We start from the raw sequence: 24,616 nt of genomic DNA, 5'->3' as shown, positions 1-24,616 counted from the left end.
TTTTACTGTAGACAGTGAGAAAGAACACTTTATGAAAGGTGGTTATTGCGCTATTTTATTTATTTATTTTTTTTTGACAAATAAATTCCCGTAGGGTAGTGGTATTAAAAAGTAATCTGCCCCTACCCAAGAATCATCTGATAATGATAGCAAGTTCTATTATACGAAACGTAATAAACTGTAAAATCTCTCTCTCTCTCTCTCTCTCTCTCTCTCTCTCTCTCTCTCTCTCTCTCTCTCTCTCTCTCTCTCTCTCGCCTACTTTACTTGCAGTGTTTGGAAGGTATTTTAAAAATGTGTATCAGTATCGCTTAATGCCTATTTTTGATTAGATTGTGATGCTACTCCTCTCTCTCTCTCTCTCTCTCTCTCTCTCTCTCTCTCTCTCTCTCTCTCTCTCAGATTTTTCATCGATAGAGAAGCAAACACGAGAGAGAGAGAGAGAGAGAGAGAGAGAGAGAGAGAGAGAGAGAGAGAGAGAGAGAGAGAGAGAGAGAGAGAGAGAGACTTCGTGATCCGTGTCGCTACCAGTTCACGCTTGTCTTACTTCCTGTTGCTGTCGTTACACGAACCACGAGTCAGTGACAGCCCACAATTACCTGTCACATTATTAATTCACCCGTGGAGGACCTGCAAGGCTAACTGTGTAAACAAGGACCCCTCCTCCATTTTCTTCTCCTTCTCCGTTTCCCCTTTTCTTGCTCCTAGGCGTTTTTTTTTTCTTATTGTTTGTGTTTGGGAACGCCGGTCCTCCCCATCTCCTTCCGGTATATTATATATACTGTATATATATATATATATATACACATTATATGTATATATAAGTTTTAGATATATAAATATGTGTGAGTATTTACATATAATATTTATATATAATATATATATATATATATGTATATATATACATATACATATATTATATATATATGTATATGTATATATATATATATATATATATATATATATATATATATGAAAAAGGCTTATAAAACACTATTTGAACGTTGCAAATGTTCAAATAGTCTTTATGGGCCTTCTATATTCATATTACACTGTGGTATTACAGTAAAAGACAATTAATTCATATATATATATATATATATATATATATATATATATATATTGTGTGTGTGTATTACATTATATATTTAAATATATATTTTTATTTATTTATTTATATATACACTTGGGTGCGGGCGTGCGATAAATTCCCTCGATATATATACAGTACAATCATTGCCAGATGACTATACTCTGCATCTATCTATTATATATTGGCTGGTAAAAGCGCTAGCAGTGCCTTTGGCAGTCATTGCTTTTTCTTTACGATTACATTTATGCTGCTGTTATTAATGCCGTGCTTACTAAGAGCTACCTGTCATAATTGGGCTGTCACTGACTTGCATAAAAATTGGGCCTTCGTTATGCATTACAGTAATTGCTGCGGTAAACGCACCTGAAGGATATTCAGGTGTAAAATAGTAAAAGGTATTGTAGGATATTGGGCGTAAAAGTATATATAAACGACGTACTTGAAGGTGAGTAAACAGGGTAGGGCCTTTACATATTCATATATAGTGCACGTGTGCGTCTATTAGATTTTGGAATATTGAAAATATTGGATTAAATTTTATTATGAATATTATTTGAATATTAAACTGAATGGAATACAGTCACTTATGAATAATAGACTCGATACTTCTTCAACCTGTTATGAAGCAATTTTGTTTTTTTTTTGTGCTCAGAGTAAGTATGCCTTAGTTTAACCAGATTACTGAGCTGATTAACAGCTCTCCTAGGACTGGCCCGAAGGATTAGACTTATTTTACTTAGCTAAGAACCAATTGGTTACCTAGCAACGGGACCTACAGCTTATTGTGGAATCCGAACCACATTATAGCGAGAAATGAATTTCTATCACCAGAAATAAATTCCTCTAATTCTTCATTAGCCGGTCGGAGATTCGAACTCGCGGCCAGCAGAATGCTAGCTGAGAACGGAACCCACCCGCCCAACGAGGAACTTTTCTTTTGCTCAAACCCAGTTAATAGTTTTGTAGTGAAATAGAAAACAATTTTGCACCATAATGGCGTAGCATTTAGAGTTGTTGACCTTCATTCTGTTGACGCGAAGGTTTGTCTTTTTATTCCTTTTATGATCATTTTACTTAGAAAAAGAAGTATTAGGTTATCAGGTGCCAAAGTAGTTAGCTGGTATAGTGGTTAATGTCTGACCATGCCACTCAGATGTCGCGGGTTCGCGTCTCCCCCAACGCGATGAATATTCACTGCACTAAAATGGCGTAGCATTTAGGGTTGTTGACCTTCCTTTTGTTGACACGAAGGTTTGTCTTTCTTAATGCACTAGAATAATATTCAGCATATTCAGTGGCAAAAAACTTATTCCTCTCATGGTCATTTTACTAAGAAAAAGGAGTATTAGATTATCAGGTGCCAAAGTATATAGCTGGTCCGCTGGTATAGTAGTTAGTGTCGGGACATGCCACTCAGATGTCGCGGTTCATTGGCTACTACTGCAGTGTGGGGTCTGCGGTGGGAGGTTGAAATCAACATTCTTTGGAAACTTGAATTTTAAGTCGGTGGCCCTTGTGTGCTTGTTCCATGTGAATAGGTTTCTTCTACTGGAATAATAATAATAATAATAATAATAATAATAATAATAATAATAATAATAATAATAATAATAATAATAATGAAAGAAAAATGAGAAGTTGAAGCGTGTTAGAATACAGCAACGTACTTGAGAAACTATATTGGAATATGTAAAAGAAATTAAATACAAGGTCAGGAAAAACCTGTTGGGTTTCATATACCTCTGGCATCTTTGCAAGCCCTCATACAAAGAAGCTGTAATCTAGAGAGACGTTGTGGGTCTTTTCCTCCATTTTACGAGTAACTTAAAAGAAAAAAGCGATTAATAATAATGCTCACAAGGATTTTATACCTCGGAATAGCGTTTTAAATCATAAATCGTATGAACAAACAACTTTTGGGTAAGTTCTGGAAAATGCACGAGAGCAACTCAGTTAATATATATATACATATATATATATATGTACACACACACAACACATATATATATATATATATATATATATATATATATATATATATATATATATATATATATATATATGTTATATGTATATATATACACACACATATGCATGTATGAGAATATTAACTATATATATATATATATATATATATATATATATATATATATATATATATATATATATATATATATATATATATATATATAATATCAGACATTTCATAACCTCACACATAGACCCAAACAAACACGACGCCTCCTTTAAACAAACATGCACGCGTACATCCCACTGTCTCATTTAAACATCGGGGAGAGAGAATCTTAGAATGGCGTGTTTCTTCACTGACGTTTTAATTACCATCTCCGTTCTCCAGTGAGAGGTGATTCTCTTTTCCGGGCTTTAATTCATCACTCCCCACCTCCATCCCCACTCTTCCACTCCCATGCCATTACCCCTCTCCCTCTTACACACCACGCAATGATTTAAAACTGGAACTGGTCATTTAGTTCTTTAATTTGCCCAGTTATTATTGTTAGTTTAGTCGTAATCTTGTTTTCATTTTGCTCGTCATCCGGATGAAACCTGGAAATATATACGCGTATGCGAAGAGTCGTAATATTTTGCGCTGCTCTGTTTTTTAAGACATTTAGCTGTATTACATTCTTACGGGCGCCTGCTCCTTAATTAAAAATAAACGCGGCTTTGGAATTTTCACTTCATCCTAATTAAGGGATTGGGAGATAATTACCATGGGTGAGGAATCCGTGTATGCAATTACGGCTCATTCCTTCTTTTTTTTTGTGAGGTTTTTAACGTTTCTCTGCTTTTTATTATCAGTTTTCTTTTTTCGTTTGTTCGTTGTTTGTATTCGCAGAATGATAAGGAAAGCACAATTGCTTTGATTTTTACTCATTAAATTATTTTATTTTGATACTTGGCTTAATTCATTTTTTACAATGAATGCTCTTGTGTGAAGTTTTGCCGCTGCATTTAAAGATATAATTATATTATACCTATATAAATTATATTATACCTTTTCTCTGTTGTAATCGATTTCAGAGATTTGATATGGAGTAGACGTTTTGAGCTGTTGCCTTGATTATAAAGAGTAAAGTCTCTCTCTCTCTCTCTCTCTCTCTCTCTCTCTCTCTCTCTCTCTCTCTCTCTCTCTCTCGTATTTCGTTGGTATTCTTGTGCTCTATTGAGTTTGAAAGGGCATCAAGAGTTGGAATTCCATTAGCTTGAATATTGTAAGTTTTAGCCTGTCTATCATCTATCATCTATCATCTATCTATCTATCTATCTATCTATATTTATATTTGTATAGTATTAGTCGTGAATTCAAAACAGTTTCTTCCAGTTGATTTTTCCGTCTCTAGTTATTTTTAACGTGCAAGTCAGATGTTATTGTCAGTTGTATTCAGATGAACGCAAAACATTCCGGTAATGTCAGGTGCAGATCGTCAGCGCGTATGGAAAGATCCATTGTTATTTATTAGTATTTTTATGGGATTAATTTACCCGGATTCCATCTCGATTGAGAATTAGAATGTTTCCGAATGTACAGTAAGCGCGCAATATTTTCGTTCGATAGCGGGTTTCTTTGTCACCGCAGAATAGAGGGTAGTTGGCGTTATTGTTGCCTCTCTCTCTCTCTCTCTCTCTCTCTCTCTCTCTCTCTCTCTCTCTCTCTCTCTCTTTAAGAGGTTTTTGATATCCCGATTTCCCCAACATAAGAGATTAAGAAGGAAAACAAGGAGCAGGAGGCTGTCTGTGATTTGTGTTTACATATTCTTAAGATACAGTAGAACCATACAGTTGCGCCACCCATCGCCATTACTGCTTATGGTATGCTTCCAGTTAGGCTACATCTTTATTTCTATAAGTCTGACAATTCATAGCCAACATGAGTGGTTCCAAAAGCAGTCTCCCTCCCAAATTAACCGGAAATAATATCGAAGTTCTGCTCCGCTGATGCTGCCTCCTTTGTCTGTCTATGCTTACTGCCCACAAATCAGTTCTTCCTCCGTTTGGGGAAGGCGTAGGTGGGGGGAGGGGAATCTCTAAACTCTCTCTCCCCCCCACCTCCCACCCCCTCACAACCTTCCTTATCCATCTCACTTTCCATCGGCAAAGCGGATCGACCCATCAATCGCCCAAGGATGAATCGGTAACCATAATTGATTTGTTAACTTTGGCCTACTCCACCCAGAGAGAGAGAGAGAGAGAGAGAGAGAGAGAGAGGAGGGATTTTAATTACTGAAAAAGAAAGCTTATTTGCTTATTAGGTTTGAAAGTTACCACTATCATACGTTTGCTTGATTTTAATAAGTTGTTTATATACTCGATATTATATATATATATATATATATATATATATATATATATATATGTATATATATATATATATATATATATATATATATATATATATATGTGATTGTGTTATGTGATTTAGTTACCTTTGAAAGGATAACTCACTGAGTAATTATGTGCGCAATATACCGTGTACTTTATATACACAGTTCTCTTGCTGATGAATGTTACTATGTAAGACTGAAAATGTGTTTATAATTGTATCTGCACACGCAAATAAAATTAATGTCTTGTGTTCATCGGCGTTGGGCTCGCTGACAAATAAATATTTTAGATGCGATGCTGTCGCTTTTTCCCTTTACCGTGAATAATAGTTACATCCAGCTTTTAATAGACAACCGAGGATCGCCGGCATTCGCGTCCCTTATCTCTTTGAGAGCTCGCCATGATTTATCGCAGCGCTAATAGTGCAGGAGAGAAAAACGGGACGTGATCACGCGTATTATAATGAGGTCTTGCGCTGTGCCGGGCGAAAAGTTCATTTACACAGTCTTTCCGTTTCCCGACCTTTCAGTTGGCTTGGGCAGATTTTCAGGTTGTCATCTAGTTGTCAAAGGGGAATGCTTTGGGATGGCATCGTTTAATTCGAGTAGGTTTTGGGTTCTGTTGGGGAAGGTGTAGTTTTAATTCGATTAGGTTTTGGGTTCTGTTGGGGAAGGTGTAGTTTTAATTCGATTAGGTTTTGGGTTCTGTTGCGAAGGATATAGTAAGGTCACAATCACAAATATGCATATATATATATATATATATATATTATATATATATATATATATATATATATATATATATATATATATATATATATATATGTGTTATATGTATGTTTAATATCTTATGTATTTATACACCCACGAACAGTGCACACGTATGTTATACACATGTGCGTAGCAATTCGGCGGAGCAAACTGAAGCCCTGTCTGTTTAATAAGGGCCATTCTTAAACAGGCTCGCGCGTAGGGGCTCGTCTACACGCACGTAACTGATAAATATTCACGGGGAGTATGAGGCGTAAATAAAAACTAAACAAACACTTTTTCAGCACTACCGCCTCATCACCGAAACTCATCGATGGTCTTCCAGATAAGCCAAGCTATTAGGCGCACCTATTTGGCTCCATGTTTGTTTTGCCGATTTAATTAGGAAAGGACAAGAACAATTTTTCAGAGTGTTCGGTGGGCGGGGCTTGGCGAGACAAGAGTAACAGGCGAATAGCCCTTACGGTCGTCAAGGGACGGTGGAAGTTATTCTCTTTTTTCTCCTCCTTCTTCTTCTTCTTCTTCTTCCCTTTTCCGAAGAGAAACGTGTAATTATAATGCCGACGATGAACGTAAAGAACCTTCGTTTCAATGGAGGTGATTCCTTGGTTCTTGAGGTAGGGGATGGAGGAGTAGAGGGTGATGTGGAATAAGCCTACTATGTGGGGAACAGGTGGGCCAGGGAGAGAGCTGGGGAGGGTTATGGACGGGAGGGAGAGGGAGGCGGTTGAAGAAGGAAGAGGATATGGGTAGTTATTAGAGGTCGCTTTTGGTCTCTTTTCATACATTCTTTACTTTGCTTAATAGAAGCATAAAAAAGATAATTGAAAAATATAAAATTTAAACGGTGCGGCTGTGTGAGAGCCTACAAGCTAATATTTCAGTATGTCTAGTTTTGGGCGTTATTCTCTGCTGCTTCTCGATAATTCGGCAGTGGTCGTTTAGACTTAGATGAAACATTCTAAATCATTCGTAATTAAGGTCTTTAACCATGGCCATACCAATATTCTATGGTTAATTAATCATCTTTACCCGTTTTAATATGTAGATTATTCAGATACACGCCTAGTCAAAATAATAATAATAATAATAATAATAATAATAATAATAATAATAATAATAATATATAAATACAATACACGCAAAATAATGATCAAGAGGGGTCTACTGTACCCATGATCTGTAACTTTCAAAACTTCAGCCTCATGCAATATTGCCTACTCGGCGATCACCGTGGATAGTTTGAATAAGGCGTCAGTTTCAAGCGAGAATAATTATATGCGTAGAGACGTGGTCTCTTCTTCTCCCTGATAAGAAGGAAAAAAAAAATCTTGAAAACTTATCTCGTCAGAGTGGGCTGTTGGCATCTTAAATAACGAGAGAAAAGGCCCCTCGAGAGATAAAGAAGAAGAAAGAAAATAGTAAAATAAGAGCTTTCCAATAGATCGTGTTTTACCTTTGAATAGAGCGAACCATAACCCGGCCTGCGAGATAGCGGACGTGGCTCATACGCAGAGGAAAAGAAAGAATTTTGATTTACGCCGATTCTGAGACAAAAGAGGGTAAAAGAAGACTCTTGAAAAAGGTTGCCGTATCTCGGCTTAGATGCTCGGCCGATAAAGAGTATTGAGTGACGAAGAAATTTACATAAAACCTCGAACTGAATTGTGTCTGACAGGGTCGCAGACGGAGGGGCCGACCTGAGGCGTCAATTTTTCGTCTATTTTCCTGAGCGAGAGGCCGACGTCGCGGCGATAAAAAGATAGATGGGAAAGGCTGATAGATGGAGGAGAGGCTTGTTATGACCTTCCAAGGTCTTCTTGTCATGGAGTGAAGAGAAGGAGGAGAACTGTAATACAGATATTTGAGTCGGAATGAAATGATACCAATGGTAATCTGGTCTTTGAGGGATTATAAAGAACTAGTGTATTATTATTATTATTATTATTATTATTATTATTATTATTATTATTATTATTATTATTATTCAGAAGATGAACACTATTCATATGGAACAAGCCCACAGGGGCCATCAACTTGAAATTCAAACTTCCAAAGAATATGGTGTTCATAAGGCAGTAAGAGAAGGTAAATGGAAACATAGAGTGAAGAGATCTCACTTATTAAAAAGAAAAAATATTTTAATAAATGGATAAAAATGTATTAAAATGGAAGGAGAACATTATTAGGGTAGTAATGCATTGCATCTTCGCTTGAACTTTTGAAGTCTGATTTAGTATTCAGTGAGGTAAAAAGTTTGAATTCGTGTTTATTAACAAAAACCGTTGATTTTGATTCAAACACTAAACATAATTACAGTCATTCCATGAAGACAGAAAATGTGGATTGAAAAATTACATTTGTAGCGGTAACAGAGAGTAAAAAGGTAAATATTAGTGATGGCTAAACACAGTAATTAACGTTGTGACAACTGGTAGGTATCAAAAGCACCCTCTCTGATCCTTTATGACTTTAGTGTAATGTAAGAGCAACGTTTACGTGAGGGAATATATATTTTGGATGGGATGGACAAGGACGTAAAGTTCACTGCGTAGCCTTTCAAGGTATAATAATTTATTGGTGGATTTATCACGTCTCTAATAATTAGAAAGAAAAAGATAATAGGAAGTTGGATACAAAGGAAAGTCCTTTGAATACAATCGTCCCTCAAAGGAAGGAGAAATGAAAACAATTTTGGCATTCACGCCTGAACAATGTATACTTTTAGATACCAAATCAATTCTTTTGGTTTCCATGAATCTACTAAACTTTTCGATTGGACGTAAAGTAAGTTTATATCATGTGTTCATTGTGTGCTTTGTGTAGATAGTTATTGTACTGTAGTTTGTACGTCGATAGTGAAGAAAAAATGTGTTTTTCGTCATCTGTTCAGTGTTCTTTCATTTTCAATGTTCATTTCCGATTGTGATTGAAATTATTTTGAAGAACAGAATTCGCGGTGACGCCGATCACATTTTTTCATCATTACTGGATGGCGAAGACATCCTCGTTCTCACATCTCTCTCTCTCTCTCTCTCTCTCTCTCTCTCTCTCTCTCTCTCTCTCTCTCTCTCTCTCTCTCTCTCAACATCTATGCTTCTTCATTGCTTTGCTATATTGTATATTTTCATTCATCGTATTGAAACGTGAGCTTTTCTCTCTCTCTCTCTCTCTCTCTCTCTCTCTCTCTCTCTCTCTTTTACACACACACCTATACCTTCTTAATTGCTGTAATGTATCTTTCCTTTTCATTCATTCTTTTGAGACAGCTTTGTGTACTCTCTCTCTCTCTCTCTCTCTCTCTCTCTCTCTCTCTCTCTCTCTCTCTCTCTCTCTCTCTCCATACACACTATCCTTCTTCATTGCTGCAATGTATCTTTCGTTTTCATTCATTCTTTTGAGACAGCTTTGTGTACTCTCTCTCTCTCTCTCTCTCTCTCTCTCTCTCTCTCTCTCTCTCTCTCTCTCTCTCTCTCTCTCTCTCCAGCATACCCATAACTGTTGTAACTGTCTGTCCATGATAATGAGAAATTCGTTATTTTTTCCAGGCAAATGTTTCCACAGATGAAGTTTAGAGTGTCAGGGCTTGATCCCAAAGCCAAGTACATCCTGCTTCTAGACATCGTAGCGGCAGACGACTGTAGATATAAGTTCCATAACAGGTATTGCCTCCCGAGGTGTCTTTTCTCAATTTTCAGCGACACAAACAAACAAAAAAACCAAATCAGAAAAAAAAACTCCGTGTCTTCGTTGTTGTTTATGATTTTCTTTCCTTCTTCTTTCTCTTTAGAATACTTTGTTTCTCTCGTATAACTCGTCTTCCATTCTCTCTTCCATTTCGCCCCCTTTCTTTTATTAACCTGGTGTGGCATCTACTGCTTTTTATCTTTATTTTCTAATTATTTTCCACATTCTTAGCTGCGCTTCGTTCACATTTTTTCCGTTGATGCTGTTATTGATTTCTCCTTGATTTGGGCTGGCGACTGTTCGAACCGATCATCATCTCCGTGTCTGCGAGCATCATCGTCATCATCATCACTGTCCTCACTACCACCACCACCACCTCACCGCCATCGTCATCATCATCACCATCATCTTCCTCCTCTCGCTTTTGTAACCCCCTCTCCCCCCATTCTCAGTTTTATTCTTTTTTTTTTGTAATTTTTTTTCCATTGCTGTCGAAATATTCTATCAAAGGTCTGTTGTTGTTGTTCTTGCAGACGTATGTTTCCTGCCTACAAAGTCCGGGTCTCTGGGCTTGACAAAAAAGCAAAATACATCTTGCTTATGGACATCGTGGCAGCTGACGATTGCCGATATAAATTTCACAACAGGTATTGTTCTATATGAAAGAGAGACCTATATACACCTATATACCTCCCCAGGTTGACTGTTTTTTTTTCATTCATATAAAAAAGAAACACCTATATATATATATATATATACCCCCAAGGTTGACATGTTTTCATAGGCGATTCCCCCCTCCCTTCAGTCCTCAGTCTTATTGGAGGGTGGTGGTAGATCTGAATATATATATATATATATATATATATATATATATATATATATATATATATATATATTTATATATATATTTATATATATATGTATATATATTTATATATATGTAAATATATAATATATATATATATATATATATATATATATATATTATATATATAAGATATATATATATTAGTTCTCACTACCCTTTCAATATTTTATCATCATCATTATATTGCCTCTTTCAGTCCTTTAGTGATTCCTGTAATACTAGCAATAAGAGTGTTTGCATCACTATTGATCACCAATTTAGTGCGCAGCGCATTTATAGAATGATTAGAGATCTCTTGTATATATATATTGATACTCATCAACTTCAGTATCAGTGACAGAAGAACAAAGTTGATTAGAACTTCTTGTCTTCAGTACTCTCCTTCACCCACCCGCCCTTCCCCCCCAAGCCGCCACCCACCTCCTCTCACCCTCACCCCTTGCCCTGAGACTCAACCCGTACCCCGAACTCACCTGTACCTGCCACCCCCACCTCCACTCTTTTTAGAGATTGTTACTTAGCATCGTCACTCAGAGAAAAGACCCTGTTGTGTTAGTGATTATAGAGCACAAGTTTTTATTTTTTCTTTTCCTACCTTGACCCGAATTCACAGTCCATATTGTTATTGGTATGAATAGTCATTGAGCATCTTATTTACTGGTTATTTACCACTGACACGGTCACGTTGAGACATCTCCATCTCCCTCGACCTTCCTGTATTCACGACTTTTTTAAGGTTTTATTTTTTTATATTGTTCACACACACACACACACTGAAGCACATATTCATAAAGTTGTTAGTCTCATTGTGCAACTCATTTGACCCACATACTCAAAGAGTATTTCAAAAACATAGGTATATGGGTTGATTTGTTTTCTTTCGTTTACACATAATGAATACTGATTAACAGTGTAGCCTTCATTTTTCAGTACACTTCTATTCACAACACCACAGCCTTTTAGGGACTTCGCCTTATTGATCAAGAGAGGAAGATTATTTTCATTATTTTTTTTTAGGTGACTTGACTTCACAGAAATGAGGAATTGCATTTGCAAATGCATGAGTAAAGGCGGCGTTCTTTTGCTTAAGACGAAATATGAATATTGAATTTTGTCCGTTTTATCGCTTCTTCAAAGAAATTGATGATTTGTTTTAATTATTGAAAAGAAAATATTTTTAAAAATTGCCTTATTCTTTTTGTATATTTGGTTCATTGTGAATTTTATTCTTTTCATTCATATAATTAGGTAAAGAAATTAAAATTCATGTACTGCATCACTGTATAAAATTTGCTATCGATACCTTGACAGAACTGAGAATTAACTTTTAACTGGCATTTGTACTATTTAGGAATATTTTACCAAGAGTTAAGAAAAAAATAATTCATCATAATTTCCCAGTTTATTAACGGAGATTAAACTATTTTTTCTGAATATCACGTTTAGTTTATTAATTTATTGTTTCGCCCAGTGGGAGATTATTATTATTATTATTATTATTATTATTATTATTATTATTATTATTGGTAGACTCCGCCTGTACTCCAATTCCCTCACGAACAACATCCATTAGTTCGGACATAGTCGGTTATCCAGTTGCTACGATCATCCTGTTTGTAAAATAATAATATCCTGCTTCCTTCACAGACACATATATATAATATATCCTGCTCCCACTAGATCTTAGTCTCCATTAATTTTTAAGATACTGCTCTCAATCCTCCTATATAATTTATACAAATATTATTGATCAAACTCATATGAAATGTGTCCATGAAATAATGATTAAAAAAAAAAACACACACGCATTACCCTTTTGGATGAAGATTAGCTGATGATGTATTTGCTCCGGTACCACCAGGACTTTGTTTGTTTGTTTTTTTTTTATGCTCAGTATCTTTGCATTGTTGCCTTGCAATTTCCTCCCCCCCCCTCCCCTCCTTTGCATGCTGTTTATTGGCATATATATTTTTTTTTTGTTTACTCATTTCATACCTCGCAGTTTGATCTTTTTTATTTTTTTTATTTTCCTCTTTCTGTACTCTTTGCATGCCTGGCAAAGCATTTGAAGTCGACTCCATGTTCCCACTGTAGATTGAAGTAGTTGTTTTAGTTGACACCTTTATTTCTCTAGTCTTATTCTTGATGTCCGTAGTGACATCATGTCATATATATATATATATATATATATATATATATATATATATATATATATATATATATATATATACATACATACATATATATATACATGTATATATATACATATATATGTGTGTATATATATTAAAATATATATATGTATATATATATATATATATATATATATATATATATATATATATATATATATAAAAGTTTTAGTCTTTTAAAGGTGCTTATCAAATTTCTCAATGCTAATTACAGTTGTCAAATTAAATCCTTTATTTCTTTATTCATGATGACCATGGTGAAGATTTAAGTATCTACGGTAAGCATCATATGTACTTTTTTCCATTAGATAAAATTTCGACATTATTAATTATCATAACTGCTGTTAACGTTAATGACGATATTCATTTATGTTGCTTTATGTAGATAACATAGTTTTTCTTTTCATCATGAACGTAAATTGATAGAAAATCATTGATAGAAAATACTTGGTAAATGAAGTTTTCACTGATTGGAAAAACCTCATGTATGTTTGTGATGATGTGTCTTGAGAATAAAAAACGTATGTGTGTAGGAGTATGTTGTGATATTACGTTATTTTTTATTTAAAAATGGTTTAGGCCGGAACCAAGTGATGTGAATTTGTCATTGCTTAGTTGCGTGCGTAGTTTGTCTGAAATAGAATCGGCAGACGAATTATTTTGATCGTATATGAATGCTTGTCTTAAGTTCTCCTTTTCAAAGATTATATAACATATATATATTATATATACATATATATATATATATACTGTATATATATATTGCGTATGTATTATATATATATATATATGTATATGTCTATCTTATATAGTATATTATGTATATATATATATAGTATATATATATATATATATATATATATATATATATATATATATATATATATTATATATATATATATATATATATATATATATATATATATATATATATATATATATATATATATATATATAATGTATGTATATATACTATATGTGTGTGTGTGTGTTTGGTTGGATAATAGATTAAATCTGTTGTGAAATTTACAAAGATTAGTGTTGGTTTAACATAATTTATGTGAGAAAAATTTTACTGTCGCATGGTATTAAAGGATGCAAGGACAGTCTATGCAAGTTATTTGCAATTTTTATTCTCATCCGTTTCAATCGAGTTTTTTTTTATTTTAAATTGGTAATGTAAACTGCAATTCAGTTCTAGGAGCTGGCACTGCTAAGTGTCTGGGGGCAAGACCCCAAGCTGGTAGAAGGCCGAGTTTAACGTCACGATTTCAAATGAAACCGGTCCTGTATTCTTGCCTCTATTTGGTCCAGAACCCATTTCCATGCTGGGGAAAGTTGATTAGGTCAGCGTATTTTAACCAGGTTATGTTATATTAATTAACGACGTTGATTAAGTGGGTGAATACTAGGATAATTCAATAAGCGTAATTTACCTATCTATACACGAGTATTGTAATTCACCTACACCGTGCACAATTTGATTGAGCAAAACGTAATTTTAGCTATTTACATGCCTGGCAATAATGGGATGAACGTAATTTAGGTATGTAAAGAGATGTAATTTAATTACGGGTTGTGCATGTGATATTAATGAATCGTACTTTTACGGTTGACTAATGGAACGACGATTGAATATCTTTAATTCACCTGTGTAAATAATGGGCGGAATGATTAGATCACCGTGATTGATGTATGCACTCAGCGGATTGGGAGATCGATCTACATGTAATTTCCTGTCGAGTTCAAGAAATAGAGCTCTGATGCAATTTAAATTTGGGTCTGTTACTTGACTGCTAGTAATAGTGTGTTGATTAACGGTATTCAGGTAATTGCAGTTGATTAGGTCTTAGAAGTCCAAGTTAGGTAGTTTGCCATACTGTTTGAAAAGGATGGCTTTGATGTAATTTTTTTTTTTGCAAGTGGGAAAATAGGTACATCATCCAGTGAGATGCATGGGTTGCTGTAGAAGATGTTAAGAAACAAATGCCTACATGATTTATGTTAATTAATAGACCTTATTTAAAAAAAACCGCATGGTGAAACTGTAAATTGATTTGTTAAAAGTATATTTTACCTCCGCTCACTGTAGGATATTAATTAAATACATTATTGTGAGGTTTATATTAATTTTCAATACTTATTTTTCTTCGCTGGCTTTGGCGGTAGTTTAAAATTCCTCACTAGGACTTATTCATATTAATTTTTTAAGCTTTTATTTTCTCTTAGCTTCTATAATAGCATAATGGAATTTCAGACTGAGGAATTGGTTTAGTTGCACATCACCAAAAGGCATTAGCAAAGTGAAATTGTATATGGCGGTTGCTATACTTAATTGAAAGGAAAAATGATTAGTGTTACAATTTGTAACAAGTATGTGTGTGAGCGTGTGTGTGTGGGTGTGACGGTTAGTTTGATTCAGAAGAAATTAGTAATTGTGGATGATATGTGTAATTGATAGTTTTGAATATTTTTTTTAATAGGAATGTGTGACGGCTGTTTTTTGTGATAAATTCGTATAATTGTTAGATTTTGTGACTGAATTATGTGATGGTGTAATTGATATGTTTTGTGTGATGCTTGTGTTTTATAACGGAGTGGGTGACGTGACTGAAGTTGAGTAACAGACAAGATGATTTCATTTCATGAGTGAAATTTGTGTGTGATAGTCATTTTTTTTTCATTAGAGGTTGACAGTTAACCAAAAAAATTGAGAAATTTGATTCCATATCTTAGACTCAGTAAATTAATTGAGAAATTATTGAAGCTTGAGATTAAGAATTGATCTGAAATGTCAAATGATTCACTATTTCTAAGCAGTGATATATAATGACTTATTGTCTCTTTTTCTATTATTTTTTTCTTCACCGCCTCCCCTTCCTCCGGCAGCCGATGGATGGTCGCCGGCAAGGCGGATCCGGAGATGCCAAAGCGGATGTATATTCATCCGGACAGTCCGGCAACGGGTGAACAGTGGATGCAGAAGGTCGTGTCTTTTCACAAATTAAAACTCACAAACAACATATCCGACAAACATGGCTTTGTAAGTATCAGGCAATGGCAGATTGCACGAGCTTTCTATTACAGTTCTTATCATAATCAATAATATTATTGGTGGAACTTTACTTGAGCATGTTTTTATGACGGCTGTTGTCAGTCTTGAAAAATTCAAACTTTTAAGTTAGGCAAGACTACTCTTTATTTATGGGGAGTAGAGATTAGTTGCCTTTATATCACCTTATATATATATATATATATATATATATATATATATATATATATATATATATATATATATATATATATGTAATGTATGTATGTATGTAAATCTGTATACATAATGAAGCTGTCATACTAACCTGCAGCTGAAGTTTAATGCGTTAAGCATGATAGGTGAAGATCATTTTACTTTTTCATGTGAGCAGTAACTATTGTTCTATTTTCGTGTTTTTTTTTTTTTTTAAATGGCATTTCATGCATAGCAACGTCCCTCCCACATTCTTGTGTACAGTGGACATAAATATGCGACAAATTTTTCCTTTTATTAATTCCCTTACACAAACCTTAAGTCGGTTATTTATTTTTCATAAAATTCCGAAGGCAAAAACACCCCAAATTGAACAACACACTTGTGGATCAAATATCGTCGATTCATTTTTTCCTTAATGTTTCAGTGCAGTCATTCCGTTACAGATGAATTCTCCCAAATTGTTTAGCAAAATTAGAAATGATAAATCGATTGTTAAATTATCCAATAATCTGTAGGTACTTAAAACTTCGTGTACGTGAACTTGCCAAATTATACACTTCCCAGTAATAAATCGAGTAGTAACTGTTCCCATAATCCGTGTACCTAAAATATATTTCCCAAAAACATATTTGAGAAACTTACAGATAATCTATTATTAATTTTTTCCAATCTCCTCTTCGAATCAGTTCTTCCGCAAACCCTAAAAAAAAAAAAAAAAAATTTCTGGTGAGATTCGGTGTATGCAGATGAGGAGGTTTTATTTGAATAAACCAGCTTTTAAGCGAGTGAGCCGAAGCAAACCCCGACATCCAGGGCAGCAGAAGAAACCACCTATAATTAATTTGCAAGTGAAGAGGCTCGCAGGCGCGTATCAGCAATAGCGTGTTCATTTGTGTGGCCACGCTTCGTTTTCTATTGTGGCGTTTTGTGTCGTGAATCGTTTTCTGTTGTGCGCGCCTTGTCCGTACACGAGTCGGGCTGCCTGCCTACATCCTTTCCTCTCCGCAGCCGAATTGTTAGGGTCTTGTAATGCTCTCTCTCTCTCTCTCTCTCTCTCCTTCCCATAATTAGTCGGTTGCAACCACTTGTAATTTAGCGCTTTTGCTAGGTAATGTGGGCGGTTTAAGTAAAATACTTTCTTGTGTCAGACGTAAGTTTTGCCCAATATCTTTTAATGTAATAAAACGAAATGTATAGCCAAATATTCAGTTTCCTGTGTGTAACAACGATAACGTTTACAGCATGTAAAGTTCTATCGACTAGCCCATTGCTAACCTTTATCACCGTTGGCTTCTCCATAGTATGCAGATTAATTTAAAGTACCTACGTCAGGATGGTACGTAACGTCTTTATGGTCGGGCTTTTCGTCCTGACCATCTGTTGCATCCTCGTTTATTATAATTATATATATATATATATATATATATATATATATATATATATATATATATATATATATATATATATATACTGCTATATATCTCTCTCTACTACACCAGCCTTTGCTCTTGAAACTTATGATCGTGCGTATTCACCTATACGTCCATATTCTACTATTCTTCCTCTCTTTCCGAGCCACGAACACTCAATCTGATCCCGTGCACGTGTACCCGCCCAGCACATTTATCTCGGCGTTAGTCTTAGGGAGTGCGGTGTGCTTTACCTCTGGGAACCGATGTCTTAACCAAGGCCTTATCGTAGAAGTTCCAGTATGGTGCCTTGTAATTTAAAGGGAGGTTAGCTCTCTCTCGCTCTCTTTCTCTCTCGATAGTCTTATTTGCATCCGAATGACCTTAACAAGGCGTCTAATGAATCCGCACAAGAGCGGGCGCTCTGTAGGGTCACGTCAGTAGTAAGCCCGCGTTCTCTCCGATTGCATTATGGAAAGCGACTGCCCACTTACCCCTCGTCCCGCCATTGCACCTGGACTCGATTGGCCGACTGACGGATTGACTGATTGACGCTCCGCCGTTTTGTGATACGGCCGTTCTCGTACACACGTGGTTTGCGGACATTTTCCCTGTTCTAGAGTAGCGTGCATTTGAGAAAGCGGGGATTGGAAACGCCAGGAAGAAGGCGAAAAGAGAGAGAAGGCAGAGAATAGGATAGGCGCTGGAGCGCCCTCTCCCAGAATCTGGACTCACCTTCGCTAATGGTTAGATCAGATAACCGCCACCAACCTCGTTAGGGCGAACGAGTGAAAGAGCGAAGTAGTGCGCTCGCTTCTCCGTTCTCTCTCTCTCTCTCTCTTCTACGCCGTTCGTTCTCTTGCGCGCCACCGATGCGTCCCCCGAAAATCGGCGGTGTCAGCGGAAGAGATGGATTAATCAACCATCGTAATGAACCCGGGGAAGAATGAAGAATAAATGTTGCGCGAGTTATGGAGTAGGTGGTAAACAGGGTCGACAGTAACGAGATGGTTGGGTAGTTAATATGTAAATGAACTGTGCTTGTTAACCGACTAAGCTGATCAGGCTAAAGTGAGTGATTCAGGAAAGTTCCGGACTGGCGGGTTGGTGATGGGGTATGCATAGGGGTGGACCCACCCCGGGGGGAATCGTTGTGAGAGCGAGTGGTGATGGGTGGGTGGTGGGTGGGTGTCTTGTCTTGATGGCTTGGAGGTTAGGAGGGTGGGGTGGGGGTAGGGACACTGGTGGAATGCTACCCCGCTACCCAACCCCCTCTGCAACTCTCTCTCTCTCTCTCTCTCTCTCTCTCTCTCTCTCTCTCTCTCTCTCTCATGATTTACTACACAGGCGAGATTTACGTCAGGGTTGTGTAAACATGAACAGATTTAGCCGTGGCTCTTGTTGCTAATTTGTTAACCTTATTATTTTACTTAAGGTTCTCTCTCTCTAGTCGATGATTTCCGAACGCGTCTCGGGAGGCGAAAGAGAGAGAGAGAGAGAGAGAGAGAGATTTATTTCCACTATTAAAAAGGATTTTATCACCTTTTCGTGAGTGCTCATTATTCTTTGCCTTGACATATTTTCCTTTCATTTTAGATTTTTGATTACCTTATCTATTACATTAATTGTTTTTGTAAAAATGGGAAAATTTTAATTAAAGACCTTACCGTCTCTTGCAAATAGTATACGCATTCAAATAGAAATGAGGTGCACCTGAGTTCTGTAAGAATTGAAGATTATTTTCTTTTTAATCAAGCACTAAATTATCATTGTTTTTCTAGATATCTTTTTTCAAAATTTTTTATACATTTTTCCTATGCATTAAAAAAAAAAAAAGACATTCCAGTGATTGAATTTTTTCAGACATTGGCCCGGAAGTTTAATTGACTTATAAGAATGTCGTTTGTCGTTATATCAGCATTTCCTTAAATTTTATATTATATCCACCTTTAAATTTGTAATATCAAATAAATCTCTCTCTTCCATTGCGATGCTGAGTTGACTCAGACCGTAAAGTAATTTACTTAAAAAATTTGGCATTTTATTTTGTGAAAGTTTGTTTGGTTAGTTAATTATTTCTAGATTCTTACTATTAGAATATGCATACGTAAATAATGAAGATGATGATGATGATGATGATAATGACAATACTATACCGTGTTACCTATAATACCCGCTCATTCAACTTTCCCGTGGGTATGGGGATGTGATAATATGATTAGTGAACCATCTTATTTATAAAATATGAAAAAAATATACAAATTTATAAAAGGACAAAAATCGAGTATTTTTCCCGCCCCAATAAATATTGTTTATTTCCTTTTTTTTTTTAGTAATATACGAGCAACATGTAATTTTTTTTAGATTATTTGATATTTATTTTTTTCACGAACACTCGAACAATTTTCCGAAATCCGTGAGAAGAGAAAGAGATATAGTGGGAGGAGATATTGTGGTGTGCGTTACACCGGGATGAAGAGTAGGAGGGAGGAGAGGAGGGAAGGGGAGGGAGGGATAGGTATGGGGAGGTAGTAGAGCTGGTCATTTCATCCCTGCAACATTAAATCTATCAGGTTCAGCAAAGCATGTCAGTAATCATGTGTCCTGCCCACCACAAATCGGCTCAGCAATAAGTCTTGTTGCGCCGATGAAGTATGGGCGCCTCATATGACTTGCAAAGTAAAGGAGAGAGAGAGAGAGAGAGAGAGAGAGAGATTTGACGCTGTGGGAATGTGTAAGATATGGTTGAGGGCCATCGTAGACGGAATTGGGAAAAATCACGAACGGAAAGAAAATCAAGTTCTTTGCGCATCAGAAACCTTGGTGACTCGCCTTGTTTGGTGTTTCTTAAGCTACCGACAGGAATGTCGGCGGACGCAGGACAGTACGGTACGCACACTACTTGTCACAGCGGCCCTACTTGCTGTTAAGGGCTTAAAAGTTCTAATCAGATGCGCTTGGCATCTTCATTGCAGCCCTAATGAGCGGGGATAGAATGTGGTGATTCTGTTTTTTTTTTTTATTATTTTCACTTTAATTTTTGTCCTTTGACATTATTTGTCATTACATTTTAGTATTATATTCACTGTTATATAAAATTAGTAATGGAAAACTATTCCAGTGTCAGCCATAGTTAAATTTTCAAAGCGTTCCGTATAAACGCGGTCCACGTGATGGCCGAAACAAAATGAAATCGCTGACAGGTTTTGCAATCTTACGTCGACACCGCTTTAGTGTTGAGAGAGAGAGAGAGAGAGAGAGAGAGAGATCTTACGATGTTAGGAAGGAAGTTATAACTACCAGCGCTTCGAGAGACGTCGTCTACTTAGCTATATTTCTCGTTCTGATGTTTTCGTCGGAATATCGTTGTCACGGCGTCGGTTGTCAACTTTTATTTAGAAATGTGCTGACAGTAGTAATATATGAATTGAAAAAAAAAAAAGAGGCGCAGGTACGGAGAGAGAGAGAGAGAGAGAGAGAGAGAGAGAGAGAGATCTTGCTCTTTCTCTCGCACTAGCTCGTGTTCCAGCTGGTTGTTTTTGCTGAATTTTAACTCTGCGTTTTAGGGGCGGAATCGATAGCTGCTGCATACAGGAAACCGGACGAAAAGAGAGGGAAGGACTTCTCAAAGTTTCGCTCAAGACCGACTGATGTGCTAGTGAGAGAGACGGCAAGGATGACGACGTTTGTTTGTTCGTTCGGTTGTCTCCTTTTTTTTATTTTTTATTTTTTGTTTTTACCTTGCTAGCTCGATCGTAGTTTTTTTCTACCATGCTAGCTCGATCGTATTTTTTTTTTACACTGCTAGCTCGATTGTATTTTTTTTTTTTTAACCTGCTCGCTCGATCTTTTTTTTTTTCTTTGACCCTGCTAGCTCGATCTGAATGGATTTACGCTTAAGATTACTCGCGAGATGCGATTTACTCCCTGTCGTATTAAGAAGGGCGGTGCTGTGTACATCTCGTGCCAAGATGTTGGTCGGTGTTGCTGTGGCTGATAGATATTATATTTTTTGAAAATATTACATACCTAACTTTGTCATTGTTTTCGTATTTCTGATTCGGGAATAAGCCAGGAAATACCGGAACCAAATACAAAAACGTCAGTTCAAATAACGAGTAATTTTTTTTTGACAGACCTGAATAGAGCTATTAATTCAGTTGATGACAACCACGTCCATGTCCAGAGATCTCCAGGAAAAAAAAGTGTTAATAGAAGTAAGGTTTTCCGCTCTCGTACTCTTTTAATTATCAGTGGCAGAGAAAAAGAAAAACAGAATCCTCCTCAAGAGTGAACGTCCAGACAATTAATTCCTTCCTCCTCCTCCTCCTCCTCCTCCTCCTCCTCCTCTTCCTCTTCTTCTTCTTCTTGCCGCTTTCTCTCCTGTCCTCTCACACTTACAGTATATACCCAGAAAGTATCACCCTAAAACAATGAATGCATTCTTACACCCTAAACATATGACACTAGGAATTAAAGGTGACATACCCTCGACAATAGCTCAAGTTAGAAGAGGACATAAGAGGAGAAGAGAAAGAAAGAAAGAAAGAAGAAAGAGAGAGAGAGAGAGAGAGAGAGAGAGAGAGAGAGAGAGAGAGAGAGAGAGAGAGAGATGGGGGGATGTCATTGGGGGCTGCTCCTCAGGTAGGGGATGTGGAGAGGAGGGTAGAGGTAAGAGGAGTGAGAGGGGTTTGGGGAGGGGGTGCCAGTTTAGAGTGTAGTCCGTTTAATGGGGTCGACTTCTCCCTCTCCCTCCCGGTCTTTCTCTTTCGTGAGAGAAAGATTTGGGTTTGTTGAGTGTATTTTCACTTAATGAATATCTTCGTTAAATATATATATATATATATATATATATATATATATATATTTTTTTTTTTTGCTTTCATTTTATTCAGAGAAGAATTTTTTTTATCAAGGAGCATTACTCTTAGATTATATTTTGATTTAAGAATTTGTATTTGAAAATTAAATTGAACAATATACACATGGGTAAGGAGTAGAAGAGAAGTGGATCATTTCCTTTCAGCGACAAGCATGAGGAAAGATTTGTGTTTTCCCTTTCCTCACTCAAAGAAATCCCTCTTGCTCTCCTCTCCTCTACTCTCTTCCCTTCCCTTCCCTTCCTTTCGAAACCCTCCCTCCTCCCTCCCTCCCCTCCCCCTCCCCTCCCTTCTTCCACACGAGGCTGTGCTTGTGTGCATCCCAAGATTTCATTGTTTTATTCAGTAGGAGGTAGATGTGACTCGGCGTGTTAAGAACACCTTTCAGGTAATTCTATTCAGAATTTAAATTGCTTTTATATTAATTGTTTGGCTACAACTGCGCAGAGATTTGTTCGTGTTAGAATATATATGCACGGATTCGAACTCGCGCACACACGCACAAACACACACGCACGCATACACGACGCATTTGTGTCATGCAACCAGCGGCTAACACTCGTAGCTATAACTTTGTGTATCCACTTGACATTTTTTGAAGAGCCGCAGAGTATCTTTCTCTCGCTGCATTGTGTGTGTGTGTGTGTGTGTGTGTTTGTGTGGCCGAGAGGTTCAGAACCCTTCGCAAGAGTGAACCCCTCGGGTCCTTGGGATCATCAGAAGAGGTTGAGCACGGATGATGCGTGTCTGGTACCCTTAAATATCCAAATGACAATTACTTCACTGGGGACCTGGTTTTCACGTGACTTGAGAAAAGTCGCCGTTGACGTATTTTGGCAGGGACCTTTAAGTATAGAAAGGTTAGTGCATAGGCTTGGAATATACGTGTTTTATGATGTCAAGATTAAAGGAAAATAAAAGAAGTTTAGGAGGTTAAAGGAAGGTTAGAGCATAGGCTTTGCATATACGCATTTTGTGACGTCAAGATTAAAGAAAATTGAAAGAAGTTTAGGAGGATAAAGGAAGGTTAGAGCATAAGCTTTGAATATACGTAGTTTGTGATGTCAAGATTAAAGAAAAATGAAAGAAGTTTGGGAGGATAAATGAAGTTAAGAGAACAGTCGCCGTTGACGTATTTTGGCAGGGACCTTTAAGTAAAGGCTTTGAATATACTTATTTTATGATGTCAGGATTAAAGAAAAATAAAAGCAGTTTAGGAGGATAAAGGAAGGTTAGAGCATAGGCTTTGGTTATACTTATTTTGTGATGTCAAGAATAAAGAAAAGTAAAAAAAAAAAAAAGTTTAGGATGATTGGAGCCGTTTCTTTTATAATCAAGCGCTGGACCTGAATTTCACACGTTCATTCATTATTAATCAGAAGTATGTGTGAAGCCAAAAGAATCAGTGATAGACAAGATAGCGAGTGAGTTGCATAGTTTTTTGCGAAGGCAAAGAAAGCAGTTTACAATAAAAGCTTCAGCAGTTACATAATTTAATTAAATAAAAATCACGGTACTCCCAGTCCATTTTTGGAAGTAAAGAATAAAAGTCAATGGTACGAGTAGTAAGAGAAACTAACAAATAATCTCAGTAGTCGTTTAGTTTAGTGTACTAGCGCGATTAAAGGACAAAATCAACAAAGTAGTAAAAGTAATAAAACCCTCCCAAAAAAAAGTCTAACTTTTATTGCTCCCACGACCTTCATAACGACGATATGAAGCCTGGTGATAATTGCTTAAATGTTTTTCTGTCAGTGGCTTCTGCCACTCGCACTGCTTTTAACAGTCATTTATAGCTTAAGGAGCTGAGGGTGGTCATTAAGTGACCATCCGTATTGAAAACCAATTGCCATCAGGTCATTATAATTCAAACGCCTTGTGAATGATAAATGGCACCTCGTCTGGCATTCGCTGTGTAGCAGAGGGATGCTGAGAACACGATTATTCTGAAATCGTCAGTGTCTCTCTCTCTCTCTCTCTAAGATAAATCTGTAAATGGCTTACACCGTATGTAAATTCTCTCTCTCTCTCTCTCTCTCTCTCTCTCTCTCTCTCTCTCTCTCTCTCTCTCTCAGTATAAATTGTTATACAGATTGTCTCTCTCTCTCTCTCTCTCTCTC

The 24,616-nt window shown here is 36.4% G+C and overlaps 1 protein-coding gene across 7 annotated transcripts in view; it reads left to right on the top strand.

Moving 5' to 3' along the window:
- The window catches only part of LOC136847557 (optomotor-blind protein-like), a 379,535-nt gene that overhangs the window by 204,050 nt on the left and 150,869 nt on the right, over positions 1-24,616 (top strand). For 3 of the 7 annotated variants that reach the window (XM_067119317.1, XM_067119290.1, XM_067119285.1), the window contains exons 2-4: positions 9,759-9,872; positions 10,431-10,544; positions 15,847-16,000. In XM_067119317.1, coding sequence (XP_066975418.1) covers positions 9,759-9,872; positions 10,431-10,544; positions 15,847-16,000 — 382 coding nt within the window. The remainder of the gene's footprint in view (positions 1-9,758; positions 9,873-10,430; positions 10,545-15,846; positions 16,001-24,616) is intronic. The other 4 variants (XM_067119312.1, XM_067119303.1, XM_067119306.1 and 1 more) reach the window with 2 other exon arrangements.

The sequence above is a fragment of the Macrobrachium rosenbergii genome, chromosome 2 (genome assembly GCF_040412425.1).
Source record: "Macrobrachium rosenbergii isolate ZJJX-2024 chromosome 2, ASM4041242v1, whole genome shotgun sequence".
NCBI lineage: Eukaryota > Metazoa > Arthropoda > Malacostraca > Decapoda > Palaemonidae > Macrobrachium > Macrobrachium rosenbergii.
This window is presented reverse-complemented; position numbering and strand designations above follow the sequence as displayed.